The 27,895-nt window shown below is 40.2% G+C and overlaps 2 protein-coding genes and 1 long non-coding RNA gene across 5 annotated transcripts in view; 1 reads left to right on the forward strand and 2 right to left on the reverse strand.

Annotated features, from left to right (window-relative positions):
* Positions 1-13,566, reverse strand: part of hps5 (HPS5 biogenesis of lysosomal organelles complex 2 subunit 2) — a 30,238-nt gene extending 16,672 nt beyond the window's left edge. The window contains exons 1-11 of one of the 2 annotated variants that reach the window (XM_061917217.1): positions 13,436-13,566; positions 7,545-7,674; positions 7,281-7,391; positions 7,152-7,216; positions 6,873-7,065; positions 6,648-6,778; positions 3,147-3,365; positions 2,993-3,064; positions 2,835-2,923; positions 2,573-2,751; positions 2,296-2,454 (exon numbers count right to left, since the gene is read on the reverse strand). In XM_061917217.1, the coding sequence (XP_061773201.1) occupies positions 2,296-2,454; positions 2,573-2,751; positions 2,835-2,923; positions 2,993-3,064; positions 3,147-3,365; positions 6,648-6,778; positions 6,873-7,065; positions 7,152-7,216; positions 7,281-7,391; positions 7,545-7,674; positions 13,436-13,539 (1,452 nt within the window). In that variant the 5' untranslated portion in view covers positions 13,540-13,566. Of the gene's footprint in view, positions 1-2,295; positions 2,455-2,572; positions 2,752-2,834; positions 2,924-2,992; positions 3,065-3,146; positions 3,366-6,647; positions 6,779-6,872; positions 7,066-7,151; positions 7,217-7,280; positions 7,392-7,544; positions 7,675-13,151; positions 13,356-13,435 lie in introns of those variants that run through there. The other variant, XM_061917218.1, reaches the window with a different exon arrangement.
* On the forward strand, positions 13,015-13,974 carry LOC133563219 (uncharacterized). Its single transcript, XR_009809020.1, has 2 exons — positions 13,015-13,260; positions 13,408-13,974. It is a non-coding gene; the product is annotated as an uncharacterized LOC133563219 (long non-coding RNA).
* On the reverse strand, positions 13,612-27,884 carry gtf2h1 (general transcription factor IIH, polypeptide 1). Of its 2 annotated transcripts, none has more exons than XM_061917220.1 (15): positions 27,672-27,879; positions 27,161-27,329; positions 26,888-27,080; positions 24,238-24,403; positions 24,077-24,170; positions 23,848-23,997; positions 21,077-21,156; positions 16,793-16,926; positions 16,643-16,724; positions 16,485-16,573; positions 16,278-16,395; positions 16,035-16,125; positions 15,826-15,941; positions 15,603-15,695; positions 13,612-14,215 (listed from the first exon to the last, which is right to left on the reverse strand). In XM_061917220.1, exons 2-15 carry the CDS (start codon positions 27,312-27,314, stop codon positions 14,129-14,131), a joined length of 1,647 nt encoding a protein of 548 aa, XP_061773204.1. In that variant the 5' UTR covers positions 27,315-27,329; positions 27,672-27,879; the 3' UTR covers positions 13,612-14,128. The 2 variants fall into 2 exon arrangements, with proteins under 2 accessions (XP_061773204.1, XP_061773203.1); XM_061917219.1 differs by lacking the exon at positions 13,612-14,215 and adding an exon at positions 14,401-14,611 and having other exon boundaries at positions 27,672-27,884.
* Positions 27,885-27,895: the final 11 nt, after the last annotated feature.

Genomic DNA, 27,895 nt, shown 5'->3' on the forward strand with positions numbered 1-27,895 from the left:
ACTGTTTATATTAAACATGCTTCACTGATTCGAGTATTTGGCGAGCGCCGTTTTGTCCTACTAATTTTGGCGGCCCTTGAACTCACCGTGGTTTGTTTATATGCATAACTATCTCTGACTTTCTAGGACGTGTTTGATGCCACTTCTTTTTCTGTCTCATTTTTTCCACCAAACGTATAACGTTGCGCATGTATGCACAAAGGTGAGTTTTGTTGATGTTATTGACTTGTGTGGAGTGCTAATTAGACATTTTTGGTCACTGCATGACTGTATGCTAATTGATGCTAACATGCTTTTTAGGCTAGCTGTATGTACATATTGCACTACTATTCCTCATTTGTAGCTATATTTGAGCTCATTTAGTTTCTTTTAAGTCCTCATAATTCAATTTATATCTCATGACACACTATCTGTATGTAATATGGCTTTTAATTTTTTGCGGCTCCAGACAGATTTGATTTTGTATTTTTGGTCCAATATGGCTCTTTCAACATTTTGGGTTGCCGACCCCTGATATAGAACAAACATCACATCCTTCAATCAGTAGTGACTCTTATGTCTTTATTTCCATCTATCAGTGTGTACAAGAGTGTAGGGAATTCGTTGTATTTTGCTGGCAATCACACATCCGAAAAATAGCGGCAGCTCGGAAGTACAAACCCCGGCTACAGGTGGTCTGCTGGCCGACAGGGTTCAGTGTCTTCAGCAATGGTGGGGCTGGGGTCTTAAGAGAAATAATGTACACTCCACTGCTCACGTAATTTAAATCACTATACTGATTACTAAATGCGTTAGAATTACATATTTCCTCAGCTCTATGATAGTGTGAGCTGATTTCAAAGATATTGTACATTTGGTATCTTACAATTATAGAGACTGTTTTCATATTGAAAACATTTTTCAAACAAAAATTAGAACAAGAACACCACTGGCTAACTAAAGTTACCAAATAGTGGTTTAACAGAACACGTGTTTTAAAACCGTGTGTATTTTTTCAGAATTACCAGTAATCAAAATACACACTGTCCTGGAAAAAATGATTGGTGTTTATGACGGTCAGTCCCCCTGTCTTATCAACAGGTACGTATAAGGAGCGTGTGCACACACACAAAAGGAGTCGAGGACAAGGAACAAACAATTTGCAGTAATGTTGTTATTACGATTAAATATAATTTCAATGACGGGTAATGCTAACTATCCAAATCGGTATTATTAGCTAACAACACCCAAAGCTAATTTGGTGCACGTGTTTCATTCATACAATGTCATTGCATCCTGGAAGACTAAGATAGCGGGATGCAACGCTTAAAATACATTGGAAAGTTAGTACCCTCTAGGCATCTGTGTAAATGTTGCAAAGAGCCCTCTTAATATTATTACATTAACAGAGGTGTAATGCCACCAAAATCGGCTGTGGCAGCTTTATCAGGCTTCTAATAAGACAAAATGTGCACGTCAGCGCGTGAATGCATTTTCGTGAGGACCAAGACTATTTGAAAACTAAGGAGATCGTTTTAACACAAGCGATGCACTTTTTTAAGTATCCGCATTTGTAATTTGTTCCAAATTGTCGGACAGTTTAAGAACAACATTTCTCAATGAGCTATTGCAAGGAATTTAGGGATTTCACCAGCTACGGTCCGTAATATCATCAAAAGGTTCAGAGAATCTGGAGAAATCACTGCATGTAAGCGATGATATTACAGACCTTCGATCCCTCAGGCGGTACTGCATCAAAAAGCGACATCAGTGTGTAAATGTGGGCTCAGGAACACTTAAGAAAACCACTGTCAGTAACTACAGTTTGTCGCTACATCTGTAAGTGCAAGTTAAAACTCTATTCTGCAAAGTGAAAGCCATTCATCAACAACACCCAGAACCCCCGCCGGCTTCGCTGGGCCCGAGTTTATCTAAGATGGACTGATGCAAAGTGGAAAAGTGTTCTGTTGCCTGACAAGTACACATTTCAAATTGTGGTTTGGTCTGTAGCTTAAGTTTCTCAGTTCAAACATTAAATATCTTGTCTTTGCAGTCTATTCAATTGAATATAAGTTGAAAAGTATTTGCAAATCATTGTATTCTGTTTTTATTCACGGATTACACAACATGCCCACTTGACTGGTTTTGGGTTTTGTAAAAAAAATAAAAAATAAAATAAAATAAAAAAAATAAATAGATTTAGTCAAATGCCTATTCCAAAGAGGAACACTTGCGCAATACTGCAACATGCTGTGGTGTCAATTGGGATTCGTCGTGATGACAACAACTCCGGACCATTGACTTATTCTGACTTACATGTGAAGAGATGCTGCTTCTTCGGCTGCTGCAGGCCGAGTCCAAGGGCTCTACCTTAGTGATCACCTCTTCTAGCTGGCCAATCAACTCATGATGTGTGTTGGAACTGAGCTGAGAGCGAAGGTGTTCCAGACGGTCCATGGGAACTGACTTTCTGGCCTGATTTCAACAGAAATGAGAGTTGTGGTTCAAGTGGAACAAACAAGAGACATGTGATAAGATGACCTAATTACGTCAATAATATCAATAACAACAATAATAATAATGGGATCCATACCCGACCAATGCTGATAGTGTGCTGGAACATACAGCAGACAGAAGCAGCCAGAGGCCATGACTCGCGACGTAGAAGACGTTCAACGCAGCGCTCCGCGGACAGCAGGGACATGTGGGACAGACGGCCGCTACCATGGAGGCAGAAAAGCTGATTGCGGTACACTGTGACATCAAGCACATCTACAACACCCAAAAAATACGTCAAGATTTATTTAGGTATAGTATCATAACGTTTGGTCTTTGTTAGTCACAATGTCCTTTACCTTTGACCTCTGTCCACAGCAGAACTTGACCATTATGTGGTGTAAAGATATACATGGCTGAATCAGTCCAGGTCAGCAAGTTTTGTTCTCTGTAAAAACAAAAGCACAATTGAGTATCTAATATACAATTTGTATGAACTAACTGAAGTGAACCTTACCCAAAATAAAGCAGTTTCGGGAAGGCGATTGCCTGAGGGCTCCTCTTCTCTGGATTGTATTGTGGCTCATTTCTGGAAGTGACAAGAGGGTTTTTAAAGTGTTTGGTATTTTATGCCTTAAGGAGAAGCAAGAAAATCAACTGTGAAGTAGTACCTGTATGTGATAAGAGGTAGAGGGGGGCAGGCCAGCACCTGTTTGAACTGATGAGTACTCAGAACCTCGCCATTAAAACTGGCTTCCCATATCCGAGACCCTGGTCGAGCGCAGTACAGCAGGGGGGGCTGACCCACCAACAACCCCTTGTTTTGGGGGAAAAAACAAGCTCCATATTCCCCGTCACGCTCCTTGTTCCCAACACGCCAAAACTTCTCCCTGTGCACAGAAACATTATTTTTGTCAAGGCAGGCCCTTGTATGAGATATCAGGTTTACTTGGTATAATAAATATAGTGATAGGAATCAAAGAGTTTGGGTCTCTGGGAATCATTTGGCAGTTTTGTTAACGATTCCCTTATCAATTCTTGTTGGCACACATGATGTCAACATGCACAGCGCCAATCAGCAGCACACACATTAGGATTATTCCAGAGAAAGGAGGAGGACAAGGCAATGTGCAATACTCGCAAAGTGGGTATTGCATCAAATTAAGGAACTATTAGCAGACACAGCATGTGACAACATTGAATAATTGATGTGTTTTCGATCCCCTCCGAGACGGAAGTGAATCTCCACCAGCAGCGGTGGCAAGGTCAGCACATCATCTAATGGTAATACTGCAGGTAACACACACACACACACACACGCACACGCACACGCACATGCACGCACACACACGAGTGAAGTTGGCACGTTGTGTAAATCGTAAATAAAAACAGAATACAATGATTTGCAAATCCTTTTCAACCTATATTCAATTGAATAGACTGCGAAGACAAGATACTTAATGTTTGAACTGGAAAACTTTGTTATTTTGTTGCAAATATTAGCTCATTTGGAATTTGATGCCTGCAACATGTTACAAAAAAGACTGAGAAAGTTGAGGAATGCTCGTCAAACACTTCTTGGGAAAATCCCACAGGTCAACAGGCTAATTGGGAACAGGTGGGTGCCATGATTGGGTATAAAAGCAGCTTCCATGAAATGCTCAGTCATTCACAAACAAGGATGGAGTGAGGGTCACCACTTCTTTTATATTTTTTTATTTTTCTGAACAAATGTGTGAGCAAATTGTTGAACAGTTTAAGAACATTTCTCAACGAGCTATTGCAAGGAATTTATGGATTTTACCATATACGGCAGTGGTCCCCAACCACCGGTCCGGTGACCGGTACATGACGCATTTGCTACGGCGCCGCAGAGAAACATTAAATGATTTATAAATAACTGCATTTTCTCCAACTTAACTTTCACCTGTCCCACTGGACACACCATAAGCTTGTTTGTAGATGTAGAATAAAACTCCTCAAAGGAAGTTGTCATTTCTTATAACTTTGTGACATGATACAATGAACATTAATGAACATGTAAAATATAAATGTGACAGATTGTAGCCAAAGGCTGATTTCCATATGCAGTCCCTAGTAGGTTACCATCAACCTGCTGGGGATTTCATTGCAAAGAAACAAGCCAAGGGCTCCTACTAATTCAGCGTATTAGTAGGGAGACTTGTATTTTTCATGCGCTTATTTTTGCTGTATTTATCTGGCAGAAGTGGAAAGCCATTCCCTGAAAATAATGCCTACGTTAAACCGGTCCGTGGTGCAAAAAAGGTTGGAAACCCCTGATCTACGGTCTATAATATCCTGAAAAGGTTCAGAGAATCTGAACAAATCACTGCACGTAAGCAATGAGATTACAAACCTTCGATCCCCCAGGCGGTACTGCATCAAAAAGTGACATCAGTGTGTAAAAGATATCACCATATGGGCTCAGGAACACTCCAGAAAACCACTGTGTTTTATATATATAAAATATCCTGACGATTGAGGGAACCCCTCATGAAACAGTTCTGTAGAGATGAAGTAGTCTTGTGATATTTTCCCACACCTACATATATATATATATATATATATATATATATATATATATATATATATATTAGAGATGCGCGGATAGGCAATTATATCATCCACAACCGCATCACTAAAGTCGTCATCCACCCGCCATTCACCCGAACTAACATTTTATCATAACCGCAACCGCCCACCACCCGCCCGTTGTTATATATCAGGGGTCGGCAACCTTTACCACTCAAAGAGCTATTTTGACCCGTTTCACAGAGTAAAAAAGACAATGGGAGCCGCAACCATTCTCTCAAATATTTGCTGGTGCTCAGCCAGATAACGAGAATAAGGGCGTGCTATGAATCCATTTCCTTTGACGCCTTCTACAACATGTACAAACTGCTTGCCAGTCTAGCAACATGTTGTATGTGGCCTCTGCAGATACACGTACAAGATTGAAAGGCATACTGGGTGATACAGAGTACACTGATGGTTGTGATATAAACAACTTTAACACTCTTACTAATATGCGCCACACTGTGAAGCCACGCCAAACAAGAATGACAAACACATTTCGGGAGAACATCCTCACAGTAACACAACATAAACGCAACACTACAAATACCCAGAATCCTTTGCATCTATGACTTTTCCTGACTATATTTTACACCCCCATGCCCCCAACCCCGCCCATCTTACCGACGCACGAGTGTTAAAGTTGTTTATATCACAACCATCAGTGTACTCTGTATCACCCAGTATGCCTTGCAGTCGTGTGCGTGTGTCTGCGGAAGCCACATACAACATGTTGCTGGACTGGAAAACAGTTTGTACATGTTGTAAAAGGCAATGGCTTCATAGCACGCCCCTATTCTTGTTATCTGGGTGACAGCCAGCAGATATTTGTGAGAATGTTTGCGGCCTCTATTGTCTTCTTTACTTTGTGACACGAGTAAAAATGGCTTTTTGAGTGGTAAAGGTTGCCAATCCCTGAACTATGTACATCAAATATTTCCAAATGGTCCAACCGCCACCTGCCCGAATCTATTTAAAATCTGTATTTTCGTCATGTCACCCGCCCGACCCGCGGTTTATCCGCGGACTCCGCGGATGAGACCGCATCTCTAATATATATATATATATATAACACAGTAGTTTCTCACGCACATACACACACACGCACACACACACACACACATACACACACACACAGTAAAGGGGATTTTATTTTGTATTTCTAAACATTGTCGTGACCTGGCTGTTAAACTGAAAGAGTTTTTGGATTTCAAACTGTGAGTGCACCACAGCGCTAGTGATAGTGTGTGTTGGCACAGTGGCTGCTAATGAGGACAGTACAGCAAGTTGTTGTTTTGACTTTGATATTGAAATTTAAAGTTGATCAGTCATCTCCTGGTTGTTTGTTTATGTATAGGGCTCTACATTGTGTTCAAACACTTACAAAAATATGGACCTTTGTCGAGGGCAGAACCTATTATTTATATTTACATTGTTTCTGATGGAGAAATTTGCTTCTACATATGAACTTTTCTATTTTCAAGAACCAATTTAAGTTTGTAAATCAAGGTTCTATTGTATACCGTTGGCCAGCCATTTACTTAACACAGAAGAGCTGCAGCCCCGCCTGAACTCACCTCTCTGTATCACAGAGGTAACAGCGACTCAGAGAAGACACCAGCAGTCGACCCTCCTGGTAGCCGAGCTGAACCACTTTAGAGTCAACTGTAGTGACGGTTTGAACAGGAAAAATCACAAATCCTGAACCCTGCACAAAAAAATTAAAACATGTTTACACATGCAGTTAAGTCAGTAACATTAAATGTATTGGCAGGAAAACAAAAAGGTATTTTGTTAGATACCTTTCCCAGTTTTGAGGATCCTGCACGGAGATAAGACACTTTGCCCGCAGAATCACCCGCAAAAACTTTGAGTGTGTTTGTGTCCCAGCAAAGTGCGGTGACCGCCTGGCCCCTGTGCTCCCAGGACACGCTCACTCTCTCTGGGCGACCACGGCGCTCCAGCTGGAGCTCCCACACCACCACCAGACCTTGACTGGACCCCGCACAACCATCAGTGTGAGTCATGACTAAGAAATGACCAAAGTGTACAATGCTTTTTGTGTATCGTACAACTATCACCTGGTTGCAACAGCAACAAAGTCTTCATCATGTGGACAGCACGACACCTGAGTGATTGATCCTTCCTGAAAGGCAGGTAAATACGTCTGTAATAATATGAATAGCATTACTGCACCTCTGTCACGTTACCTTGTGAGTAAGTATAAGTCTTTGTTTCCAGCCTTCCTTCTGAATGAGGTGCAGTCCTCCGGCTGATGTTCCTAATGCCAACCACTTCCTCGACACGGCCAAGCATGTGCACTGAACCAGAACAGCAAAGACACAAGCAGCAAAATGAGTTGGATATCTTAGATGGATAAGTTTGTACGCAAGTGTTGTCCAAGGGGAGATGACTAAAACAGTGAAATTTGATTACAAAAGCGACTCAAGACATGTAAGGGTGACAAGATCTACCTTTAGCCTGCCAGAGTCTAAGCGGAGAGTGGAGAGAAGCGGGTCGAGGCAGTCAAACTCTGCCAGGACGTGACTGTGGACCTCTGGCACAACTGCTACCGGAGCCATCTTCCCTGCTGACCGTCCACAACTGGAAGACAAGAGAGACCTTAGTTGTCACGTTTCAGCTTGGTCACATATGTTGCAGCATCACATGACTCTCAGCATGCTTCTTACTCCCTCAAATTGCCCAAACGTGACTCTGGTTATGTGAGGGCCTCGTGTGTGAAACAACAAAATTGTGAGAGTGAAGCTACAGGCCTAAACATGACCTTTCTACGTATGTATTGACCTACAAATATCTGCAGATCCATCCATCAATTTTTTACAGTTTGTCCCTTTCAGAGTCACTTGGGGATGGGTGTGCTGGAACCTATCCCAGCTGTACTCAGGCAGAAGGCAGGTACACCCTGGACAAATCGTAACTGCATACGCATTCTTATTAGCAACTGAGGCTGTAGACAACCTCCTGATATACCTTTTGCATTAGGCCAATAACACAGTTGATCTACAATGCACTTTAATGTTGGCCGCGCTTCTGTGTTACTTGTCACGTTGTTTACAGTCCATCAGTATTGATGCACTTTAATCCCGACCACTTAAACAAGAATGGGTCTGTAGTGTTGTGCAATGTACTTGTTATAAAACACAATGTGGTCAAAGAGCGCCAATAATTCCTTTCTATTTTTGCACTCTTAATCATTATTAAAAGTTTAAAATTGAAGTTACTACCTGCTTTTACTTTTACACTTTAGATGAATAATTGGCCAGCTATAATGCAATATTGTATGGAAAAAAACTGTTTTGTTACCAAAGTGGTAACTAAAAGAAACTGTTCAACTACAGTGGTTCTCCACCATTTTCTGTCATGCTTGTCCTTTTTTTCACCCCGCCACGAAATAACCTTGAGAATATTTATTTATCCTTACAAACCACTTACAACCAGCAATGTGCGTATAATCACCTGAGTTGTCTTTAATATGTTCAAACAAACAAGCTGAGACATCTGCAACAATGTTAGAATATTTCCAAGTTGGGTTTAATAACTCAATTTGTAACATTTAAACAAGAGTAGGGCTACAATGATTTACTTGATTTTTTTTTTTAAAGAAGCTTCGATTAATCTTTAATGATTGTAACAAATCAAAATTCATAAAATCCCGACTGCATGGAGTGCCCAGTACTTTAAATACGCAGACAAAGTTTCTGCACGTGCACAAACCGGTGTGTGGATGCTATTGCATACATGGTGAAAGTGCAATTTCACATTTGATGTGCATTTATTTTAAAAAACAGAATTAGGACTATGGCAAGTAGAAAGGTATTTATGTCAACAATTTTCCCTAAAATATGTGTTGAAGCTATAAAGTGTGTTATATCCGATAACTTGCATAATCAAACAAAGATTACTCAATTACTAAATCAATCCATTGCTGCAGCCCTAAACAAAACTTCTCAGTGTGATTCACAAAACAAGAGAAAATTAAAACGGCAAGCAGCGATGGATGGGACCGACTTTTGCTGGTATTTCCTGCTTTTACCCATTCAACATATCTTTACCTGCACATTACCTACCTTCCCTGCATCCTGGGGTCACACTGGTGCTTCTTCCTGCCATCTCCAAGACAACATATGTTTACCTACACATTACCTACCTTCTCTGTATCCTGGTGTCAAACTGGTGCCTCCGTCTTTCACCCAGTCAACATATCTGTACCCGCACAGTACCTACCTTCTCTGCATTGTGTGGTCACGCTGGTGCTTCCTGCTTTTAAGCGGCCATCTTGAGATGGCAGCAGCGCAGCAGCATCAGCGCACAGGTTCTTTGAAGGCTAGTATAATCAAAACTGGAGCAGTTATTAAAACTCTTTTCTCAACTTTTAATCAGAAGGGTTTAATCTCTCTCCTGTGCGAGTTTGAAGCCGACACGACAAAAGCGGTCAGAGGAGATAATATTTGAAAAAAGGTGACGGATTTTAACAAAACTTTTGTTTTGAAGGGGTGATTGCCAACTTCCTGTTGATTTTTGCTGAAGGATCTAAATAAGTGAAATGTAGGTCTAAGTGAGACCTACATAGTGGTTTTTGTTTCATGTCCCTACGACATTCCTACCGGAAGTTACAAGCAGTTTTGTCTGTGTTTTCTTCCTAGGAGCACTTTTGTCTGTGTCTTCTTCCTAGGGGGCGCTAGAGCGCAATTTTGAATTTTGGGGTTTGTTTTTTTATTGGATCGCAATTTTTGCCAGTCCTGATGTGTGTGTCCAGTTTAGTGAGTTTTGAAGCATTTTAAGGGCGTCAAATTACAACTCAAAGAGGCAAAAATGAAATTTTTTAGGAAACTTTTGTTTTGAAGGGGTTTTTGCCAACTTCCTGTTGACTTTTGCTGAAGGAGGTCAGTGTATGAAATCTAGGTCTAAGTCAGACCTACATACAGGTTTTTGTTTCATGTCTTTACGACATTCCTAACAGAAGTTACAAGCAGTTTTGTCTGTGTTTTTTCCTAGGGGGCGCTAAAGTGCAATTTTGAGTTTTGGATTTTTGTTTTTTGATTAGATCGCAATTTTTGCCGGTCCTGATGTGTGTATTCAATTTGGTGAGTTTTAAAGCATGTAATGGGGTCAAATTACAGCTCAAAGAGGCAGCGGTATAATTATAATAAAACCTTAGAAATACAATAGGGTCCTCTGTCCCAAAGGGACATTCGGTCCCTAAATATATGCAAATGATTCACTGGAATGTGCATTTGTATATGCTTAACAGAGTTAGCATTTTTGCATTAAAAAAAAGATTTGTTTGGTTTTGCGCATTGTGGATGGATAGCATAAAAAAACGCAGTCTTTCTTCAAGTCCTACCATATGGCAAACCCAAAGGCTATGTGTTGAAATAACAAAATAAAACAGAAAAACATCCACCCATCCATCCATTTTCTACCGCTTGTCCCTTTTGGGGTTACGGGGGTGCTGGGGCCTATCGCAGCTGCATTCGGGCGGAAGGCGGTGTACACCCCGGAAAAGTCGCCATCTCATCACAGGGCCAACACAGATAGACAGACAACATTCACACACTAGGGCCAATTTAGTGTTGCCAATCAACCTATCCACAGGTGCATGTCTAGGGAGGTGGGAAGAAGCCGGAGTACTCGCAGGGAACCCACGTGGTCACAGGGAGGACATGCAAACTCCACAGAGAAAGATCCTGAGCCCGGGATTGAACTACTACTACTACTCAGGACCTTCGTATTGTGAGGCAGACGCACAAACCCCTCTTCCACCGGGCTGCCCACAGCAAAACATATTGAAGAAAAACAATAACGGTTCCTGGGTTTTTGGATTTTTTTCAATATAGGAACACAAACATTGTCAAACTGATTAGCCTTAATTTGTAGTTTAAAGACATGCACCTGGGGATAGGCTGATTGGCAACACTAAATTAGCCCTAGTGTGTGACTGTTGTCTATCTGTGTTGGCCCTGCGATGAGGTGCAGGTGACTTGTCCAGGGTGTACACAGTGTTCTACCCAAATGCAGCTGAGCTAGGCTCCAACACCCCCCGCAAACCCCCAAAAAGGGACAAGCAGTAGTAAATGGGTGGATGGTATCAACTTGGACATTAGGCTACACTAAAAGGTGTTGAATAATGGTCAAATAAAGCCTCAATGAATGTGTAACAAAAAGTACTACATACAGTATTCAGGTAAATAAAACACACTTTAATGTATTACTAATAGGCCTATCTGGAGATAAATACAACCAAAACAAAACATTTTACTGTATGTGTCGAAATACAAACCCCGTTTCCATATGAATTGGGAAATTGTGTTAGACGTAAATATAAATGGAATACACTGTTTTGCAAATCATTTTCAACCCATATTCAGTAGAATATGCTAAAAAGACTACATATTTGATGTTCAAACTGATAAACAGTTTTTTTTTGCAAATAATCATTAACTGTAGAATTTGATGCCAGCCAGCAACACGTGACAAAGAAGTTGGGAAAGGTGGCAATAAATACTGATAAAGTTGAGGAATGCTCATCAAACATTTGTATGGAACATCCTACAAGTGTGCAGGCTAATTGGGAACAGTTGGGTGCCATGATTGGGTATAAAAGCAGCTTACATGAAATGCTAAGTAATTCACAAACAAGAATGGGGTGAGGGTCACCAATTTGTAAGCAAATTGTCGAACAGTTTTAGAACAACATTTCTCAACGAGCTACTGCAGGGAATTTAGGGATTTTACCATCTACGGTCCGTAAAATCATCAAAAAGTTCAGAGAATCTGGAGAAATGACTGCACGTAAGCGATGATATTATGGACATTTGATCCCTCAGGCGGTACTGCATCAATAACCGACATCAGTGTGTAAAGGATATCACCACATGGGCTCAGGAACACTTCATAAAACCACTGTCAGTAACTACTGTTGGTCGCTACATCTGTAAGTGCAAGTTAAAACTCTGCTATGCAAAGCCAAACCCATTTATCAACAATATCCTGAAACGAGCCAGCTTGGCTGGGCCCGAGCTCACCTAAGATGGACTGATGCAAAGTGGAAAGGTTATTCTGTGGTCTGACGAGTCCACATTTCAAATTATATTTGGAAACAGAGGACGTGGTGTCCTCCAGAACAAAGAGGAAAAATAACCAATCGGATTGTTAGAGGCGCAAAGTTCAAAAGCCAGCATCTGTGATGGTATGGGGGTGTATTAGTGCCCAAGGCATGGGTAACCTACACATCTGTGAAGGCACCATTAATGCTGAAAGTTCCATACAGGTTTTGGAACAACATATGTTGTCATCCAAGCAACGTTATTATGGACACCCCTGCTTATTTCAGCAAGACAAGTGTTACAACAGCGTGGCTTCGAAAAAAAAAGAAAAAAAAAAAAAAAAAAGAAAAAAAAAAGAGTACGGGTACTTTCCTGGCCCGCCTGCAGTCCAGACCTGTCTCCCATTGAAAATGTGTGGCGCATTATGAAGCGTAAAATACGACAGCGGAGACCCCGGACTGCTGAACGACTGAAGCCCGACATAAAAGAAGAACGGGAAACAATTCCACTTTCAAAGCTTCAAAAATTAGTTTCCTCAGTTATTTAAAGGTGAAGTAACACAGTGGTGAACATGCCCTTTCCCAACTACTTTGACACGTGTTGCAGCCATGAAATTCTAAGTTAATTACTATTTGCAAAAAAAAAATTAAGTTTATGAGTTTGAACATCAAATATCTTGTCTTTGTAGTGCATTCAATTGACTATGGGTTGAAAAGGATTTGCAAATCATTGTATTCCGTTTATATTTACATCTAACACAATTTTCCAACTCATATGGAAACGGAGTTTGTAGTATGTCACGTGACATCGATTAGCTCGTATCAGGCGGCACTGTACATCGATCTCTGGTATGCTAGCAGCAAGTGACATCACAACATTAAACTGTACCGTTACTGCTACCCCTAATAATAATAATAATAATATCAATAGCGGTAATGTGACAAAACACACATGGAAAAACTCGCTGACCGAATGCAATGTGTGAACAGGGCTGCTGGACGAAAAGTAACTTACCACGAAAGGGGCGCGTCTGTCACGGGACTGCAGTCTGCTGACCATAAACATCAGCCTTCAAACATCTGAACACTTTCCATTCATTGACCTCGTCTGCAACATAACTTGTGTATGTACTGAATTGTTTTAGTATCACCAATAACTGCTTTCGTGATAAGACGTTAGCAGGTATGCTAGCGGTTTTCGTTCCAACTGAAGGAATTATGTTTTTTTCTATTTCACATACCTCACCAATGAGCCGTCTTTGCCTTTCTAGTTCAACCTTTTCAGAGAAAATGGCTTACCGTGGAAGCAGCAGTGGAGCAGGTCGGCTTCTCTCAGCTGGTGAACACTTCCTGAGCAGCGAAATGTTTCGCTGTTCAATGGAGGGACGCCAAAGCCGGCCCATTAAAGATGACGTTCGTCAAGTACCGCAATCCCCCCTAAAATGAGCGCCAGAATTCAGCAACTCGAGACATCAAACATTTAACCTCTTTAATCCAGAGAATCATGTGTGTATACAGTGCAGACAGAACCAAATAGCGACAAGGTGAGCTGTGCCTCACACTTCCCCAAAGACCAATATGCTCCAGTGCCACACGTTTTTAGAATATTGCTAGTTCCACTAAGTCTGGAATACTTCCAATAATTGTCCTATGCTGCTTTAGGAGCTCCCTGTTTGTCCGAGTTCTCTGCACAGATGGCAGTCCTCTGCTTGTCATCCTGAGAGCAGTCATGATTTTAGTGAGACATTTGCTCATTTTGTACCTAATGAAATTGTGACCAATCTCTTATATGTGAAAAGAACACAAAACAATAATGAACAAGTTTTTTGTGACTAAAACGTCATATGTCTCTCTCTCTCAAACAATGTCTTCACGTGAGCCTCTATGAACCCATCTTGGCTGTGATCTGCGGTCTCAGCGCGCGGGCGAACGCCTCCATAGGACACATTATCCCCTTTCTTCACGGTCCTCTCCTCGATAAACCAGCGAGCCTCAGGTTTTTCTCATCATGCGACGCGTTTGCCAGATGTGGAACTTGCTGTATGCCGCCTGCAACATCTGCTCCAAGTGTGCCGTGAGCTGCAGGGTGGTTGGAGATACAAGAGGTCATGTCTTATGTCTTTCAATTTAAACAATCTTAGCTGTTAATGTTCAACCTAAACAATAATTCATATCAAGAGGTAAACAGTAATACATTCATGACATTTCAAATACCAAGTTTGCCTGAAAGACATACAGTACAGGCCAAAAGTTTGGACACACCATTTCATCATTCAATGGGTTTTCTTTATTTGTAAATTGTTACTGAAAGCATCAAAACAATGAACGAACACACGTGGAGTTATGTAATTAACAAAAAAGGTGAAATAACTGAAAACCTTTTTTTAATATTTTAGTTTCTTCAAAATAACCACCCTTTGCTCCGATTACTGCTTTGCACACTCTTGGCATTCTCTCGATGAGGTTCAAGCACACCTGTGAAGTAAAACAAATGCTCATAGTGCGCAAAGCATAAATCAGAGCAAAGGGTGGCTACTTTGAAGAAACTAGAATAGAAAACATGTTTCAAGTAAATTCACAATTTTTTGTTAAGTACATAACTCCACATGTTATTTTATTCATAATTGTGATGCTGTCAGTAACAATCTAAAATGTAAATAGTCATGAAAATAAAGATAACACATTGAATGAGAAGGTGTGTCCAAACTTTTGGCCTGTACTGTAAGTATTCATGATATGGTAGTAAGATCTTCCATCGGCCTGCTTTTACTTACTGGGGCTTACGCATTGGTGCTTATATAGTGAACACTTCTACCCAGTAGTCCATTAAGGCCTATATCTTTACGCTCCATGAGATAGAAATGTTATGTTTTGGAATGGCACAGCCAGAGCTCATTACTAAATCAAATTGAAAAATATGTGGGGTGACGTGGAAAGGAGATGTCCTCAAAATCTCACACATTTAGGCGAATTTTGAAAGGACGAGTGGTTAAAAAACAATAGGCAGAATAATTGAAGTAACAGAAGTCAAATGGGGTGAACTTCTAGATTGCAACCAGCAGAGGCGATGTTGATTCAGTCTCAACGAAAGAATAACAACTTGACATGCTCTTGTCCATTTTATGAATTCTCGAGGTTTATAGAGGTTCAAGACATTTATTCTTTAAATCTATTTAACATTTTTGAATGTTAAATCAAGGACCTCCATTGATGCATCTGAACTCTATTTGGGAGAAATGAAATGTTTTTACTAAGCAACAACGGATGTAACAAACCCAATCGGATAGGAGGTTTCCAAATGATAGCCAATGAGAAGAAAGTGTTTCTTTTTTTTAAAGTGGTGCTTACCAATAGAGGAATTAATTTAAGGCATACGATAACAGGCTGGACTACAGATTAAGATGAGATAATGATGAATTTTATACACTAAGCAGAGTCAGTTTAAATCATTACAGTAGATACTTACGTTTTTATTCAAGTATTGACGCTGAATCTTGTCTTGAAAAGGACAAAGTTTTGTGGTCTGAAATCGCTCAAGGTTAGACTTCATTTTAGTCAACTGTACAAAAAAAATAAGACATGATGGTTTAATACACAATTTTCAACACAAAAGTGTGGTGTTATATATAAATGTCATTACTAATTATAGACTGTCCAACTGATAAGTAAGTTAGTAAACAATAAGTCACCTTATCCTCCAGAAATGGGGAGTTTACGGGGAAACAGGACCAAAAATGTCTTAACAACTCTCCTGCAGCCGAGTAAAGATGCTTTAACTCCCCTTGGAAGTCAGACGGAACCATCTCTGGGAACAAAATACATGGAAAAGGTAAAGAACTGAAGTAATATGGGAGTTATCAGATATACTTCATACTTCAGTGGGTTTTTAAAGACGTACGATTAATGGTTTGATGCACTCCCGTCTGCATTAGGACGCCACCAGGAGAAAGCGCTGCAATGGCCGTAGTTGCTGCTGCGCTGGTCAACACCTGCACAGTGCAATCGAGCAATGAAAACTATACATATAGAGACTAAACATTTAATAAGACAAAACACTGCTTTAAGACTGTCTCCTCCACTATAGCTAAAAAAGCAAGGTGCAACCAAACCAGATGTACTAATATATTCTCCTTGATCCAACCTGAGTGAGGTTGGGTGTGTAGTTGGTCATCTCATGTCGAACGTGGTTGACAGAGTTGATGATGTCTTGGCTCGTTGTGTACTTTTGGGACTGAAGAGGCACAGGACCATGAGCATACCTTGTATACAATCAATAAAACAATATTAAGAAGTTAAATATGGTTGAACAACACAAGTTGTGATTATTGAAAATATGTTAACACAGTACCTGTCTGACTTTTTTAGGTTCAATGCAACCGTTTTTGGTCCGTCTTCCCTTTGCAAATCTTCATACTCTATGGCTTCTTGTAGTTTCACCTGAAAGATTGACATTGAACAAGAGCTGTAGCTCTACCTTTACAGCACCAACAACAGAACTATTTGTACCTTCTTGATGGGTGGCTGAAAGAGGTCAGAGTCTCGTGAGTTTCCATCAGTGCTGCTTGTCTCACTACCTTGGTCAGTCTCTCTAGAAAAACAACTTAAGGATATTGATCAAAAAGATTACAACTTGTTATATTATTTTCATTTGTGTACCCTTTACGTGAGCCTGCCGCCAGCACCATGGCGCTGTGATGGTTAAAGCGCTTAATGATGGCGTAGTTGCTGCTCTCTTTCACGGATCTGTTACAGTTAGAAGTGGAGGGCAGTGGTGTGCTGAAACCATAACCCTTCAACAAACAAAATAGCAAATAATTAAAAAAACTTCCAAAACAACCTTTTTTTCGTGAGGGGCATTCTTCTATAGTTGCAGAAACATTTGGAATGCAAGTCGTCTTCTTGCAGGACTTAATGCAATATGTCAACATGTCGCATGAAACCTCAACGTGTCTTACAACTTGTTTAAGAGCACCGAAGTATTAATAACCGAGTAATCTGTCGATTAGTATGTTTGATTAATTGAGGAATAAAATAAAACACACTTAATAGTCACAATGGGTACTTAAATAGTTAAAATAAAGATTGTTTTGACGTACTGTAACCTTCATTAATTGCGTTAATTAAATGTTACGATTTTTTAAAACTCTCCCCTCATCCTGGCAACACAAATTACTGGTGCCACACACCACCGCTATGCAGAAACAATGTTTACATATCTAAAGTTCCCGGCACTTCAAGCGGTTCAGATTTTAAATTTGTATTAGTTACAATTATTAAAACATGAATCTAAGCAGCAGAAATAAATCCAAACATTTTTTCTCATCAAATCAATTATTCATTATTGTAGTCATAGCCATAAACATTCAAACGGGATAAAGAGTTGTGAAGTAAAAAATACTGTCAAACAGTAATTCTCAGCCGGTGGGTTACGCGTCATTGCCTGGACTCGGGATCTTTCTGTGTGGAGTTTGCATGTCCTCCCCGTGACTGTGTAGGTTCTCTCCGGGTACTCCGGCTTCCTCCCACTTCCAAAGACATGCACCTGGTGATAGGTTGATTGACAACACTAAATTGGCCCTAGTGTGTGAATTGGAGTGTGAATGTTGTCTATCTGTGTTGGCCCTGCGATGAGGTGGCGACTTGTCCAGGGTGTACCCCGCCTTTCGCCGGATTGTAGCTGAGATAGGCGCCAGCGCCCCCCGCGACCCCAAAAGGGAATAAGCGTTAGAAAATGGATGGATGGATGAGTTTTTGCTGTTCATTTTTTGATTAGTTATTTATAAGACTGAATATTTTGACAATTATTTTTATATTATTTGAGATGCTGATTTTTTGTCGTTTTATTAACCGTTGGTTTCCTACTTGTCGTGAGGGATGATGGTGGGTCCTGCAGCCAAACTATTTTAGAACCACTGCTATGTGAATTAAAAACAACTTATATGCTCTCTGTGTAAGTAGGTGGGTTTTCTCTCGTTAACTTTCCTTCACACATGTCCAACAGTTCAAACTGTGTGTGCCAAATTACCTTGACATTTCACCATTTCATCGAATTCATACAGTGCATCCGAAAAGTATTCACAGTGATTTACAGACATCGAAATGTGGATGTGTCGTCAGAAAGTTCCTCCGCGGGTTATATTAATTTGAGACTGTCTACTTAGTTACAAAGTAAACACATCAGCTTTCACACTGCACTTTCAATAAATTCGTTATTTTGCCCAAGCTACTCTTTTCCAGCATGTGCAACCAGTTAACAATATGAAGAAACAGAAGCTTCAGTTTTTGTTGAGGATTGATGTTCATTCTTTTGAAATATTTCCTTCATTAGTTTTATTCCCATCCTTGCGGTTTGTAAGACTGAAAATATAAAAATAAAATAAACATAACGTATAATGTCCATTGTATATTTTACATAAATGATGTTCATTGTGCATTTTACTTACGGTAAATAAAATAATAGGTTTAGTGTTAATATATTCACACAATAAACTACAAATGTTTACACATTTACATTCACAAACCAAACATTGTATGAGAACTTATCACTATTACCGTTGTGGCACTCTACTGGCCAATTTTAGCACTGCATGTATTAAACAAGGTTTGATCGTTCTCTCAGACAAATAACACAACCACAAATACAAAAGACATCACAAAGTCAGAAAATTCAATACAAAAACTAAATATATTTATTCACAAATTATATCTACTTCCAGAAGGTTCGTATTGAAGCTTACATGATGGGAGATTTCTACGATTGTTGCTTCTTGTCTGGATCAACGCATCAGTCACTTATAAGGTCCAACAAGAAACAATGACTGGAGCAATTGCTTGGGGCGAAACATTCATAATTTGTTGTCAAGTTCGTTGTTAAAAGTCTATTTAAAAAAAAAAAAGAATTTAGATTTTTTTCCCTGGGTTGAATGAGTAGTGTTCTTCAACAAACCCCACTGCTGATTCATTGTAACACATATGCTTCGCTGTAAGGCCCTGCGGAGTGGCAGTAGTTATGCATACATGACCGAGTTCCAATGGTTTCATTAAAACTATTAACTGATGATCGGCGGGTTAAATGAAATGCTTTGGCGAGCCTGATGTGGCCTGTTAATTGAATAGGCCTGTGTTACAGTCTTATTACAAAATGGAATAACTTAATTTTTGTCCTCGCAATTCTACAGACAATCAATCAATCAATCAATCAATGTTTATTTATATAGCCCCAAATCACAAATGTCTCAAAGGACTGCACAAATCATTACGACTACAACATCCTCGGAAGAACCCCCAATATACCCCAAAATGGCATTGTAAAAAGTTTTTTTTTTTTCAAATTTGCAAGTTTATCAAAAAATCTAAATCCCACGCACATTATGTATCCACAGCCTTTATTATGGCTACTCTGTCGTTCCAAAGTTTCGAAAAAATAAAAATAAAGATTGCAGAGTAGCCTTGAGGAGGAGGTTTATGACGCACTAAATTCTTCAATGAGCACTCGCGGAGATACTTCCAGATTCAAAATGTTGATCATTTATTTTTACAAACAAAAAACATTTTCCGTGGTTGACTTTCTATATAACCAAAATAACATATTTAGTGGTAAACCAACTATATCACTCCTCTCTCCTTCAGCATGACAGACAGACAAAGGCAGTGCCCAGCTGTGCCGTCTTCTTAATTATAGGAGGAGGAAGTGGCTCACCAGAAGGAGTGTGAGCAGCTGAACACAATGAATCAATCATAATCCATCTAAAACATCCAATAAATAATATAAATAGGCTCCAACAGCCTTTTCTCAATACTTACCTATGATGCACCTTTGGAAGCAATTACAGCCTCAAGTCTTTTCGAATACGACGCTACAAGCTTGGCACACTTATCTTTGAGCAGTTTCGCCCATTCCTCTTTGCAGCACCCCTTAAGCTTCGTCATTTTTGATGGGACGTGTTGGTTTTCATTCAGGTTGTCTCCGTACATTGCTGCATTAATCCTAGTTTAGTCAGGGAGGTGAAAAAGACCCCGATGGCCACTCTGTCAGAGCTACAGTATTCTTCTGTGAAGAGAGGAGAACCTACACAAGGACACACATCTCTGCAGCAATCCACCAATCAGGCCTGTGTGGCATACTGGCCAGACAGAAGCCATTTATTTGTAAACGGTTTACCAAAATACACTTGAAAGACTGTCAGACAATTCTGTTGTCAGATGAGACAAAGATTGAATGAACTCTTTGGCGTGAATGCAAGGCACCGCTCATCACCAGGCCAATACCCTCCTTAAAGCATGGTGGGGGCAGCATCATGTTGTGGGGAACAGAGAGACTAGTCAGGATAGAGGGAAAGATGAATGCAGCAATGTACAGAAAAATCCCAGATGAAAACCAACTCTTCCCCTCCAACCAAATGGAGTTTGAGATGTGCTGCAAAGAGGAAAGAGCAGTTTCCCAAAGATAGTGTGCCAAATTTGTGGCATAGTATTCAAAAAAGACTTGAGGCTGTAATTTCTGCCAAAGGTGCATCAGCAAAGTATTGAGCTAAGGCTGTGAATACTTCTGTACATGTGATTTTTTATTTTTAATACATTTGCAAAAAAACCACAAAACTTTTGACATTGTCATGATTGGGTGTTGTCTGTAGAATTTTGAGAAAAACATTTTTTTATTCCATTGTGGATCACAGTTGTCTGTAACATAACATGAGGAAGAGGTGTAGTGCTGTGAATACTTTCCAGATGCACTTTGTTAACTTTTCCTACCTTTATGACAATTAAAACGTTACATATTCACAACAAGCACTGCCCGTGCAATTGAGGAAAATGTTATGATGGCAGAAGTTGAAGAGCAACAAACATTTAAAAAAAAAAAAATGTCGGGTGGATCCAGCATTTGGGAACAGGTTGAATAAGACTTTAAATGTTTCACTGTATTTTCTGAGAAACCCTTACCTCATCCAATGATTTATCTTCTAATGACTGTAGGTCAACCAGGGGGTTCTTAACTCCTTGCACCACCATTGACTTTAACCCTGCACAAGAAAAAGTATTGTGTTAAGTATCAACACATACTCAGAGCAAGATTGTGAGTCAAATTTTGCAAAATGCACAATTAAAGGTGCTGTTTGAAACTTCCTTACAGTAACATTTTTCAAAGCAAAAATAACGTCACCGGCTAACTTATGTTACCATTGGTGGTTTAACAGAACATATTTGTTTGATGATTGTCTATTTCGATTTCTAGGTGCAGTCAAGGCGTTGAGGGGTTCCGGTTTGGTGACCGCAGGATTAGGTCTCTGCTATTTGCAGATGATGTGGTCCTGATGGCTTCATCTGCCCGGGATCTTCAGCTCTCACTGGATCGGTTCGCAGCCGAGTGTGAAGCGACCGGAATGAGAATCAGCACTTCCAAGTCCGAGTCCATGGTTCTCGCTCGGAAAAGGGTGGAATGCCATCTCCGGGTTGGGGAAGAGACCCTGCCCCAAGTGGAGCAGTTCAAGTACCTGTCTTGTTCACGAGTGAGGGAAGAGTGGATCGCGAGATCGACAGGGGGATCGGTGCGGCGTCTTCAGTAATGTGGACGTTGTACCGATCCGCTGTGGTGAAGAAGGAGCTGAGCCGGAAGGCAAAGCTCTCAATTTACCGTTCGATCTACGTTCCCATCCTCACCTATGGTCATGAGCTTCGGGTCATGACCGAAAGGATAAGATCACGGGTACAAGCGGCCGAAATGAGTTTCCTCCGCTGTGTGGCGGGGCTCTCCCTTAGAGATAGGGTGAGAAGCGCTGCCATCCAGGAGGAGCTCAAAGTAAAGCCGCTGCTCCTTCACATCGAGAGGAGCCAGATGAGGTGGTTCGGGCATGTGGTCAGGATGCCACCCGAGCTCCTCCCTAGGGAGGTGTTTAGGGCACGTCCAACCGGTAGGAGGCCACGGGGAAGACCTAGGACACGTTGGGAAGACTATGTCTCCCGGCTGGCCTGGGAACGCCTCGGGATCCCCCGGGAAGAGCTAGACGAAGTGGCTGGGGAGAGGGAAGTCTGGGTTTCCCTGCTTAGGCTGTTGCCCCCGCGACCCGACCTCGGATAAGCGGAAGAAGATGGATGGATGGATGGATTGTCTATATTTTTCCCCAATAACAAAGTTTATGTAATAAACATTTTTACCAACTCAAATAGAATTATTGGTGTTTACGGCGGTCACTCATCCGGATTTCGCAAACACGTACGGGCAGGGAGCATGCGCACACATACAAAAGCAGTCCAAGAAAAACAATGAACAATTTGCAGTCATGTTGCTATGATACAATATACATTTATTGACAGCTAACGGTAGCTATCCAAATTGCTATTGTGTTATGTATATACATAATTATGTCATTACTTACGAGAAGCCGCAAAAGGGTGGGATTTATTGTGTAAAATACAGTGGAAAGTTAGCGCCCTCTTGGCATCTGTGTAAATGTAGCAAACAGCCCCTTTCAGTGTTTTCCACAAGACGGCAACCTACGTGTGTTTGTGGTGGTGGGTTTATATTAGGGATGTTCCGATCCAGGTTTTTGCACTTCCGATCCGATACCGATATTGTTTTTGCACTTCCGATCAGATACCGATACTGGCATATCCGAGCATGTATTAAAGTTATTTAGCCTACTTAGTTCTCAGATTCATGTTGAAAAGGGTTTTAGTACTCTTGATAACAACTAGCCAGCTGAATTAGGTGAGTTTGAATAATACACAAAGGTTGGTATTCAAGGATAAACACAAAATAGAAAAAATTATACATGATTAACAGAAATGGCATCATTAAACAGTAAAAAAGTGAACAGTATAAAGTGCAAATAATGCTGTAAACATTATTAAAAAAAGGAAAACACACAAAAAACCTGAGTGGGATAAAATGTCTATAACTCAGCATCAATACTTGCCCTTGAACAAGTGTTAATTAAAAAAAAAAAATATCTACAAACTCCTTTCAATTGTTTGCCTCAGTCAGGGGGGGGGGGGCAAACAATTGAAGTCCAAGCATAATGGGGAGATTCTTTCTAACAAAGACGAGCACTTTGTGATGCTCAGGTGTCAGCCTGCTCCTGTGTTCATCAATGATGAGTGCTAAAAAGCCTCTCACTCTCAGGAGACATTAAAATGTCTTACAACTTTACCACCACGCTTGACTTTATTGTGGCATGTTTTGCACTCCACCTCTTCATCTTTTTCGCTTTGTATGGTAAAACAATCCCACACAGCTGACATTTTTACCGTAACTTTTAATTCACACGGCCGTCTTAACGGTTAGAACACAGACCTGTGGATGTGTTGAAAGTGTGCTGGAAAATGCTGGTGTGCTGGATCGGCATTTTCCCATGCCTTGCCGATACGCATTTTTTGACAAATATCGGCGGCCGATCCGATCCAAATAACGGATCGGGACAGCCCTAGTTTATATGTGTGTGTTTTCTTTATCTCTATGAATACACCACTTCCCATAAAATATACGTAAGCTGTGCTTTGCAAATGGCCCCAGGTCTCTATTGACAACACCAATCCCTATTCTTTTGTCATTTGCCATTGCCAGAGCAGGTGCATAAGAGCTGTGTTACGTGGCGTTACAATGCATTTCATTACTTGTTATGTGGCAATATCTAAATTTAATCAGGGGAATGATTAATCAATGCATTTATGATACTTCCCTCTCAGTGAATGAAAAACATCCTAAAAATATATACCCTTTTCGTCCTGCTTGGCACACTCCGTGAAAATGTCCTGCGTCCCAGTGTTGATGCGATCTCGGTGGAAGTACTGCGACTGGAAGAAGCGGGTCCAGAACTCCTTCTCTGTCAAGTTATGAGGCACGTTCTCGCAATACTTCTGTTTCACTGTAACGACAAGGTTAGTTAATAAAACAGATTGTGATAAAAGGTAAACCCTGACCAGAAAGTGTGCAGCCATATTTACCAGCAGGATAGGTTCTGAAGATGGATTCAATGATGTCAGCTGTGAGATTATATCTCAAGCCGTTGCAGCCGTCTGTCTGAGGCCTGATGTCTGCCTGTGAGCGCAATGTGATTAAAATGTAAATCAAATAAAGTAATGTAAGGACTTATTAAATCACTCACCAAAAATGCTCCAGAAATGCCAACTTCCTGTTTACTGTTGCATACAGCGGGGTCTGTGTTGTTTAGGCCTCCTAATCGGTTAGCCCAGAATTCCTCAGCACTGATCACTTGGCTCACCACTAAATCTTTATACAGCTGAAAAAGCACTGGATCTTCTTGAAGCATCCTAAAGGTGAAAAATAAACAATTTATTTCAGTGACAACAGTTTTATGGGGTTTTTTTTTAGGATTTTTTAACTTTTTTAAGGACTTATCCTACAAACAATGAAAGGCATTGCAGCAGCAACATGAGTTCACCGATTACAGAAACAAGACTGGGATAATTGAAATGGAAAAACAGTGACACTGAAAAATTAAATGTCCTGTCACTTAAATATGACATACATTAAAGGGGAGTCGAAAAGTGATGCTAAAAAAATAGAATACAAAAAATATTTTTTAACATCTATGTTTCATTTTGCAATGGAACAGGGCAAATACTTTTGCTGACAAAACATATTTTTCAACTATGCCCAAATGTATTTTCAATGCCAAAAACATAATGGCAGTATTTTTGCATCCATAAAAGATCCAGAATCATGCTTTAGCAAAACACATTTGCTTGAAACAATGCAGTCACAAGAGTTCCCATCAACCTCACATTAGGCACAATTGAACTGACGCTGCACTAATGCTGCGCTGCATATTTTAGGAAGTCGGACAAAGTCCATTTTGAACTCCTGAATCAAGATCTAACCACAACATGTTGCATTTATTTTTAATGAGTTAACGATAGGGATATGTAAATTTCACAATAAAATGAATACAATATTAATTACCAGTACTTTTGTGTGTGTTCAAATATTTTAAATGTTTAAAAATACCCTAACATTCTTTTCTATTTAAAGCTTAGCTATGCTGTCCAGTCATCTTGTTTTCTTACACTTCTGTGTCTCATTTGCCAGTACTGTACTATACTGTATTGTATAGTAGACTGCTGTTAGATGGCAGTAGTTTACGGACTATGGTGTGTTTTCCTTAGCCAAGAAGTAGTCTTTGTTAAAATCGCCACGTAAAATTGCTAATGCTAATTGGTAGCACGTCTACGGAAAATTCAATGTAAATTGGCATTGGGCAAGCGCATTTTGAAAAGTTTGACCCTTATTATACTTTGCCTTCCTCTACTTTCTTCTTTGTTGGCATGGCAAATGGTAGCGTTACATAGAGGCAGTCCGTCAAAGTCCACTCTGAGTGCTCGTTTCCTGGCCAAGTGCTTAAGTTGGCTCGGAGTCTGCAACCGGACACGATGTCACGCGCAACAGAGGTACCGAAATATGACAATGTTTGAGTGTACGTGAATTGGTAGTACCGACGGTACCTATAAAAGTATTGAATTCACCCCGAGTAACAAACAGGAACTCCAATTTTTTAGTGTTAAAATGCACTTTTTGGTCAAGACCTTGCAATTTTTTGAAACACATTATCAGTCAAAGAGAACTAAGTAATTAACACAGTGATTAATTTAGACTTCGACAAAGTTATCAACTAGCAATAATTGTGCCTTGGATAGACATCATAGGCTACGATACTGCCACTGCGCTATTTACCCACTTTTGACTATGAATTTGTTTAGCCAAACAAAAACTTTTAAAAACACAACCAAGAAATTCATAGATGATCACAAATGGAATTGAAAATGAGTAAGAAGAAGGAGAAGCTTTTCCAGTCCTACACTCATTATCCCCCCCATTGAATCACTCACCCATCCTCCCATTCATTCTCTAGGCAATCTAAACCATCTTTTAATCACTCTAACAGTACCAATATAATAAAAAAAGACAAAAAGAGATATACAATACCACTAATACTCTCATCTTTTCCGCTGTGTTTCTGTACGTTTCAATGGTAGCCTTTTTATAACTTTTCTTAAGTAATTCTCATATGCTTTTCTAAGTTATTTCACAATTTCGCCTCACAGACAGAGTTGCACATATTTTTAAGAGTAGTACGAACACAGGATTGTTTTAAGTTATACATTCCCTCTTTTTCCAAAAACAAGTTAATTAAGTTACCAGGTAATACTTTATTTTATAAACCTTTTGTGCAGTCTTAAACTGTAAAAGATCCAGAAATGTAAAATTCTTGAATTTAAAAGTCAGTTAGCTAATGGTGTGTTCATTGTAACCCACTTTATGAACAATCCTCATTGCTCTCTTTTGTAATGTGCATATTATCAGAACCTTTCTTTTGTAAGCGATCCCCCACACCTCAACATGGCAATACTAGTAAACGTATAGTTTACATATATATTATATTTTAAATCGCTACTATTGTACATTTTTAGTTTATTTTATACCTGCATTATCCTTTCCGTCCTTTGTAACTGTGCTAATGTGTGGAACAATTTCCCTTGTGGATCATTAAAGTGTGTCTAAGTCTAAGTCTAAACAGTACAGGTAACAATGCCTTCTCATTCTGAACATGTTTAACGTGCCCCAAAGTCCCAACTGTTCTTGCGAGTTTAGAGCATGTGTAGCTTATTGAGTTTTCGCGCAAATATCTTGGTCAAAATAGATCTTGTGCAATTTACTGAGTTTCCCAGCAAAAATTGTGGTCGAAATTGTGACACAACTAAAAATGTGGCTATTGTAATAGCCCAAAGGAACCTTACCGGTTTTTCTCCTCTAGTTCCTTGTTAGCTTTTTTCTTAAATTTGGGTAGAAGCTGCTGCAGCAGTTCCTTTGCCGCCTCCCGGTCTTTCCGTGCGGTGCTATCGTTTGAAAAGTGGAATGTGGTACTCTCGCCCGAGTGAAGGACCAACTGGAGCTGAACTTTGGCTTTGCCATCTGGGCTGATCTTTTGACCTGCAACAGAGAAAAACCGGCACTAAATTAAAAACATGTTGTCTTTGTATTGTCGTGTTGACAGGGAAAATGTCACTTACAGCGGATATCTGCATAAAGGTGGCTGACAGTGAAGCGGTCCTTGCCCTCTGGACCCCAGGCTATGCGTTCAGCCATCAGATAAAGTGTGCCATCCTGTTTCTTCTGGCGAACCTTTTTTAGCACCAGGAGCACCTCCTCTGACAGAGACGCCATGGCTCGGACGTGTAACTGAGAAAGCAAAGAAAATCACAACAAAAAGAACCTGTGCATGAGTGAGAGGCAACATAAACTTTTCAAAACAGTCACACCGATAGTCCTCTGCATAGTATGATCAATGCGTTACTAATGTATGGTCGTTACATTGTTTCAAATATATTTCTTCTGCTAAAGACATCAATTCCTCCCCTTTCTTGTTTAACGTTATATTTAAGAAAACCGCATTGACAGTATTGTGCTGCTGAATTTTGCAATTATTAATCATATCAACTCAGCTAGCCAGCGTTACGTTAGCTAGCGGGAACAGTGAAGAAGAGGAAAAAGCTTGTAGCAGGCAGAAAAAACTTCCTTTACCTTTAAAAAAAGGACGCAGCGATGGATTATCTACTTTTCGTCAACACGGCACCTGAAAATTAACACATTCCCGGCACTTAATCTAAATAAACGACCCATTTGACAAAAACTACAGACTACTCTGATAATGAAGAAACAGATTTCAGCGCCGACATAGCAGGCTGATAGTGTGTTACACTCAAAAAGTCCGACGCAATTTTCATAGTGGGACACAAGTTCCGCCC

This window comes from Nerophis ophidion, linkage group LG12, assembly GCF_033978795.1.
Source record: "Nerophis ophidion isolate RoL-2023_Sa linkage group LG12, RoL_Noph_v1.0, whole genome shotgun sequence".
Lineage (NCBI taxonomy): Eukaryota > Metazoa > Chordata > Actinopteri > Syngnathiformes > Syngnathidae > Nerophis > Nerophis ophidion.

Bases quoted from the DNA above. Each gene is read 5' to 3' on its own strand.
- gtf2h1 (XM_061917219.1), bottom strand. From the start codon at position 27,314: ATGGCGTCTCTGTCAGAGGAGGTGCTCCTGGTGCTAAAAAAGGTTCGC. The intron at 24,171-24,237 runs GTGAGTGATTTA...TTGCGCTCACAG, and splicing joins GCATTTCTGGAGCATTTTTG to GCAGACATCAGGCCTCAGAC. The intron at 16,126-16,277 runs GTTGGATCAAGG...TGCACTGTGCAG, and splicing joins ACACACCCAACCTCACTCAG to GTGTTGACCAGCGCAGCAGC.